The 6,828-nt window shown below is 38.3% G+C and overlaps 2 protein-coding genes across 2 annotated transcripts; one reads left to right on the forward strand and one right to left on the reverse strand.

Annotated features, from left to right (window-relative positions):
- Positions 1-90: 90 nt before the first annotated feature.
- Positions 91-845, reverse strand: LOC126746467 (DNA polymerase epsilon subunit 4). The gene is made up of 2 exons (XM_050454745.1): positions 366-845; positions 91-308 (listed from the first exon to the last, which is right to left on the reverse strand). Exons 1-2 carry the CDS (start codon positions 621-623, stop codon positions 168-170), a joined length of 399 nt encoding a protein of 132 aa, XP_050310702.1. The 5' UTR covers positions 624-845; the 3' UTR covers positions 91-167.
- Positions 846-1,207: 362 nt separating this feature from the next.
- On the forward strand, positions 1,208-4,769 carry LOC126746457 (uncharacterized). The gene is made up of 6 exons (XM_050454717.1): positions 1,208-2,427; positions 3,144-3,270; positions 3,327-3,557; positions 3,608-3,819; positions 3,874-4,077; positions 4,258-4,769. The coding sequence occupies exons 1-6, from the start codon at positions 1,353-1,355 to the stop codon at positions 4,578-4,580; spliced, it is 2,172 nt and encodes a 723-aa protein (XP_050310674.1). The 5' UTR covers positions 1,208-1,352; the 3' UTR covers positions 4,581-4,769.
- Positions 4,770-6,828: the final 2,059 nt, after the last annotated feature.

The raw sequence follows: 6,828 nt of genomic DNA on the forward strand, positions 1-6,828 counted from the left end.
CTATAGTTTTCGAGCATGCGCGCTCCCTACCATCTTTTTTTTTAAATCTCCCGCCAATTTTCCTTCATTCGAGTATATTCAACCAGTAATGCACATAACATTTTTTATAAAAATATTTATTTCTTTAAAAGCACCTTATAAACTAATTTACAAACAACAACACCATTTTATTCCAATGCCCCGTCCAAGAAACACAGCTGTGGCAAGGTCTCGATAACCACCTCGACATCATGTTTAGTAATGGTTTTCTTCTTAGTCACATCTAATTGTTTACCAGTCTCTTTTGCTAAGTATTCTATAAACATTTCCTACAAATAAATACCATTTAAAATCCTTTTAAGAAGGTAATTTCATGTGAAACTTACAGTGGCTTTAGCGACTAGGAACACTGCATCGTACTGCACCAGCTCGACATCTGGGTCCATTTTCATCATGTTCTTAATACGTGCAAACTGTAATTTTAAATGTTTCACCGGTTTTAGACCGGGAGACTGTTTTTCATGACCTAATTCTGCTTGGGGCTGCGCTAAAGTCTCTGGGTCACTCTCTATAGAAATGTCCTCGTTTGTTTCTTGCCCCAGCAGAGCCTCTTCTTGCGGCAAAATTAACTCCTCGGTATCCATTTTAGTTTAGACAACATTAACCATTTTATGATGTTTCTATGAAAATTGTATTAAGTTTGGAAAAATAATAATAGCATTATTCTCGGCTCGATACAATATAAACAATTTTTTTTTAGGTTATGACATAACCTAAAAACGACAAAGCAGTGTTGTCAGATGGGTCGCACACTTTCCCACTATAGAGCCTCAAGTTTCTTATTAAAAATTGGTTAAAAAAAAAATATCGCACGTAACTGTATTAAAATGCATGAAACTTTCGGTTTTTAGGCCATGTGTTTAAATAAGAACTTTTTTTATTTCGAAAGAAACGTATACATCCGTTTCTGTCTATCGCGTGGCTCCTTTATCTTGCGTCTTTGTCGCTCTCGAAGAGATTTTCGCTTGCATGACCCACCACTTGACTTTTCGATTCTTACTTTTATATATTATAATTATATTTTTTCCCTCCAAAAAACTGAATCCTAGCACCTAATACTTTATCACCCGATTTATTAAAAAAAAAAACCCTTAAATTTATTAAGACCTTCAATCTTCGGCAACACCGCATTAAACTGACATTGACATGTTATGACGTCTATCAGATTTGACAGCTCGCCTTTGACATTTCCCTACTGTGGATGCAGCAAAAAAAAAAAAAAAACTAATATTATTTAAAATCCTTTATTAGTTACAACTTACAATGCACTAACTCTACTTACCAATTAATCCAGTGCCAAAAACCTTGGGACAATGTCGGACGATAAGAAGCAAATACCCCCGGGGGGAGCTGATCCGGTGGTGATGGACCAACTGCTCGAAAACATCACCTCAGAGGTGCAAACCAACGATTTCGTGCCCCTGGGGGGCTTCGGGCCGCAGTCGAACCTCAACTGGGCCCCCCAGATGCCTTACTACAACTCACCTTATCAAGAGCAACCCTGCAGAACCGGCTACAGCACCATGTTTCAGTCGGTCCCTTTGTACCCCAAAGAGCACTATGGCAGCTTTAACATGAGGGCTCCCCCACTATACACGTTTCCCCAACAAGAGAGTTTGCATGCCCCTCCGCCCCACACGCAAATATTCGAGAATTTAGTGGGTAATTGGGCAGTGCCAAACAAGTCGGGTACATACAGTCCGTTTGGGAACAGTGACACCTTTAAGCAGAGCTTGTTTGAGTTTCACAGCGAAGAGCAGCAGCCCCACGAGGACTTGATATTTCCTGATAATGATAAGTTTAATTTCAATAAGGATTTGAAGAAATCGAGGCCCTTGGCAGAGGTGAAACCCATGCGTCCCAGTTACTCGGACGTTTTGGCCAAAAGTGTGCCACTGAAGTCACCGAAAAGCGAACCGAAAGAGTCCAAGGTAAAGAGGGATGCCAAAAGGAAATCCGACAAGAATAGTCGAGGCGGTATCACGCTAAACCGCAGCAACACCAATAACGAAATTAAGGAGATTCCCTCGGACAAGGGGCTTCCGAAAACCGATAAAAAACAGACAGTGAAAGTGAGCCAGTTGAACAGGAAATGGTCTTCCATGGACAATCTGTCGGCACATAAAAGTGAGGAACCGAAAAAGAAGAGGGAGGAGGCGAAAAATGTGGGAAAAAGCAAAAGTAAGGCAGCAAAAAGTGTCAGTTATGTGGCCGGAGAGGTTTCGGTGGCCTCGGCTAAAGTGGAACCGGTTAGTTCAGGGAAGAACTTGGCGGCTAAGAAAAGTAAGGTTAGTAGACAGCGGCCGAGTGATAATAATGGGGCGGGGGATAGATCTTCGTCTAAACGTGCATATAGAACAAAAAGGAAGGAGGATCAGCCTGCTTTAGGTAAGTTTTTCTATGTGTCTGTATTGATATTTATTTACAAGTAAATCTGTGTAAAATAATTGTTTACTATTGCAAATATTATAGATGATTTTGAACATATGGTATCTAGACTCTATTACTAATTCAATTTTTAAAAAATAATTATTAATTTTGATATTATATACGGGGGGTGTCCCAAAAGTATGGACACACCTGGGAAATATGGGTGCTAGAAAAAATCTTTAAATACAAATGTTTTGGGGACTCAATCGGTGCATCTGATGGTGACCTTAAGTAATCCCAAGAGGTCAAATAATAAGGATTTCCATTTGAAGAAATGAGGTCGACCTTCAAATGACCTTGAAAATGAGGTTCAACATCAGATCCAAGGTCACCATTGGGTTCCTCGTTAAGACTTACCTAGGGTATGACCTTTATTTGTTTTGATTTTTAAGAAGTCATTATTTGACCTCTCGGGATTACTTCAACCTCATACCCGGATATAAAATTTTTCGCTCTTTCAGAATCCGGTGTCAAAAATAGGGGTTCCCATTTAAAAAAATCGCTTTGACCTTCAAATAACCTTGAAGGTCACGCTCAAGGTCACCATTAGATGCACCGATGATTGATTTTTTCAAGTGCCCCATATTTCCCAAGATTTTTGGGTGTGTCCATACTTTTGAGACACCCCTTATATATGTATAAGTATAAAATGTGCAGTCGATAATGTATTGCAGCTTTAGCAGTGGAAAAGATCAAATCGTACACCGAGGAGTGGTGGAAGGTCTCCACCGTCTTCACTCGATGGCTGTTCCATTTGATCTCCGATGTGCTTAGCCTAAGTTTACATTTAGGGAGAGATTTGTAAGTGTGTCATGCTTTTGAGGTTATAATAACATGACTCGTCCTCTTGTTCTTAGTCTGGTAGTGTTGTGGTCGAACTTGTTGCTCGGTTGGAGCACATTCTTTGCTTCTTGCGAGGATCTTTTGAGGCAATGGCGCGTCTCCGCCTGGTTGTGGGAGAAAATCGAGGGCAAGTTTAAAAAGAGGAGCCGCAAACCGAAAATTGAGGAGGAAGCGAAGAATTTCTTGAACAACGGTCTGGACATTAACATTAGTATGCCCGCCACCGGGGAGGAAGCTATGAAAAGGTTTAGAGTCAATTGTTAGTGAGGGTTAAGGTTTATTGGGGCTCGTTTAGGTTGTTGGCGTGCAAAGGAAAAGACCCTTATAGCATCCTGGGGGTGACCCCCAAATGTACCGACGACGATATTAAGAAGTACTACAAAAGACAAGCGTTCCTGGTGCATCCGGATAAAAATAACCAACCGGGGGCAGAGGAGGCCTTCAAGATACTCGTGCATGCTTTCGATATGATTGGTACATCGGAGAGGCGCGCCACCTACGATCGCGGTAAGTAATTGTACTAGATTCAGTACAATTACAGAGGGACGAATTGGTTTTCAGGGGTTGCCGAGTCCGCTTTCGTTGTCCAGAACTTCAGTCAGATGGCGGAACTGTTGCAGCAATTACAGCAAAAAATGGAGATGAACGCGAACACGATTAGGTGCAGCGCGTGCGGAGATCGGCACAAGAGGGTGAAGGTCGATAGGCCCAGTTATGCCGCGCGTAATTGTAAATCTTGTAAGATTCATCATTCTGCAAGAGAAGGTAAGGAAAATTGTACTATTTGAAGGCCCTAATTTGTACAATTGTAGTCAAAAGACCCTTGGGCATGAGGCAATTCCTCCATTGAATAATCTTTAGTAGACCACTCTTACTTTTAGTACAATTTCAATGTAAAACTAGACAAATTGTATAATTTTAAGTACAATTAAAAAATTCCCACAGGCGACATCTGGGCGGAGGGGCGGTACCTGAACGTCCTGTGGCGGTACTACGCGTGCATGGAGGGTCACGTGTACGACATCAGCGAGTGGGCCGCGTGTCAAAAACAAACGCTGAAACATCTGAAACCGGACTCGCACCACGTGCAGTACCGGATCGCGTTGGGAAAACAGCAGCAGCAGCAACAAAATGGCGGAGGCACCAGGAAATCCGGTGCGAAGACGGAAGGGAGGCCCGACTTGGAGAATTTGTTGAACTCTTTGTACGGGGCGGGTGGTACTGAGGGTGGGGCGGCGGCCAAAAGGCGCAACAAGAGCAGGAAGTGATAGAGGGAGAGTTAAAAAAGGACCGCCGCAGTATTTTTTTGTAATAAAGTGAATTAAAAAATGTGCTTTTTTGTGCTTTATATGGTAGTTCTAAGGTACGTCTTGGCCTCTCATTGTTTTTTCGAATTATTTTTAATTTACTCGATTAGTTTTTTTTTAATATATATATATATATTTTTTTTTTTGTGACTATGTGTTTAATTTATCCCCATGTTCCCCTATTATGACTTTTGACTTATTTTCCCTATTATTTATTATTATCTTGCAAGGCATAGTAGAGAAATGCAGAGTAAAACAGGACAAATGTATGTCAAATTAATTATTCAAAAGGTTCCGAGGCTCCACAAGAAGCACTTTAGACCCCGATATCTCCACAACCATAATCGATCGATTAATACTGCTTAGATAGAAAACCTACACGAGCGCTTTTTATGCTTATCTTTGGCTCAACTCGAGAGGTTAAATCAGGAGTGAAATAATGTGCACACACATAGAATTGTATAGTACTCAGCTTTGAAACATATTGGCCCTGTTAATAAGACATGATATCACTGGCTGTCCACGCACTTAACATAGCAGCTTCTTCTTCTCGGAATCCATTCCTCACTCTTCATTTTCACAAAAACCATGTATTGCAATACCTATTTAGGAAAATACCATAACGTCAATGTGTATATCCGATTCAAAGTGTTTACTACTTATTTCCTAGTTCTTATTCACTGCTTTTTTAGAAAATTTCCTTCCTGTCAGAACACCTAAAAAAGAAATCACAGAACACTGCACTGACTACCTGAAAGAATTTTTGAGCAAATTAGAAGAGCCAATCAATTTTTTGACCCAAAAAAGAGAGTCAGTTTGGGTGTAAAAGACTTTCTAAGACAATAATTATTTAGGTGCAAAAGTTTGAGGTTAAGTTCCGATTCATATAATCGCGACGTTGCCGTATTTCATTGAAAACCCTTCAGAACAACGTTGCCGTGGCAACCCGACATGCTGAAACGGCAACACCGGACCCAATTGACAATTAAAACGTCAGTCTTACTGGAGACAACCCCACTGACTTGTGACATCTTTACCCGATTGTGACTAATCAAAAGTCATATTTTGTTTTTATTTGCTTATACTAAAAAAATAAAATGGAAAAAACATGCATATTAACTCGTACATATGTATTTGTATTATATCTAGTCATTATTAATTAACTTATTTACAATGAAAACCCATATTTATTTCAAGAGATAGGTTCAGCTTCTGTCTTTATAAGAGCTTATATTTTGTTTTTTATAATTTGTGGATATATATTATTTTATTGCAATTGTATAGATGGTTAAAAAATATATATGTTTATTTTTTATTTAGGTATGTTTGTTACATATTTCTTATCATGTTTTATACCTGCAACAATTCTATTTTTTACATAAAAAGTGTTATTAATACCATACTTACAGTTTGCAGTATTTCATTTAGAATATATTGTAACTTTTTTATGCATTTTAAAATCCTTTGTTAAATTTATTTTAATTCATCTTAAAATAAAACATTTAAAAAAAAAATTAGCTTTGTTTTTTTTTATTTAAAATTTTGTCCCATATCTATCGGGCCAATTTATAATTCTTGGTAAGTATCTACAGCTAAACATCTTAAATAAGCGATTTCTTAAAAACCAAATTTAAATTAAATAATATTTTAGTTGATGTGTTAATTCTTGATTAAAGTGATGAGGGATGTCTGAGATCCAATATTTTTATTTTTTCTCAACATTTAAAATTAACGATTTTAATTAAATGTGGGTATTTCTAAAATGATAAGCATATTGTTTTTTTTTTAAATAAAATAAAATTCTATTTAAATATATCTCATCACTTGTCAGTTAACGCATCAACTTTGTAATGCAACTGCAAATTACTTGAAATTTAAATATCAGGCAATAGATCAAGCTTAAATTTCCCGCCACATGCCACCCAAGATGGATGCCCCCGTCTTTGTCAACAACGTCAATAAAGCTGTCAACAGAATTTCTGTCTGTTAATTAGGCAACACACATTTCTCTATATTTGTGTTCTGTGACGTCAGTTTTGAATGTAAACAAACCAGCTTTTTCTCACAATAAAAAAACGCAACAATTTCATCGATTAATAAAAGAAAAACACGTTCACTATGTCACCGAATAAGCCCTCGTCCGTATTTAAGCCCTTTTGCTCGCCGATGCTACAAAAGACTCCGGTTAAAAATAATTCAACCACCCCAA

This window comes from Anthonomus grandis, chromosome 17 (genome assembly GCF_022605725.1).
Source record: "Anthonomus grandis grandis chromosome 17, icAntGran1.3, whole genome shotgun sequence".
Taxonomy (NCBI): Eukaryota; Metazoa; Arthropoda; class Insecta; order Coleoptera; family Curculionidae; genus Anthonomus; species Anthonomus grandis.

Bases quoted from the DNA above. Each gene is read 5' to 3' on its own strand.
- LOC126746457 (XM_050454717.1), top strand. From the start codon at position 1,353: ATGTCGGACGATAAGAAGCAAATACCCCCGGGGGGAGCTGATCCGGTG. The intron at 2,428-3,143 runs GTAAGTTTTTCT...AATGTATTGCAG, and splicing joins GGAGGATCAGCCTGCTTTAG to CTTTAGCAGTGGAAAAGATC. The intron at 3,271-3,326 runs GTAAGTGTGTCA...TCTTGTTCTTAG, and splicing joins TTACATTTAGGGAGAGATTT to TCTGGTAGTGTTGTGGTCGA.
- LOC126746467 (XM_050454745.1), bottom strand. From the start codon at position 623: ATGGATACCGAGGAGTTAATTTTGCCGCAAGAAGAGGCTCTGCTGGGG. The intron at 309-365 runs GTAAGTTTCACA...ATTTATTTGTAG, and splicing joins TCCTAGTCGCTAAAGCCACT to GAAATGTTTATAGAATACTT.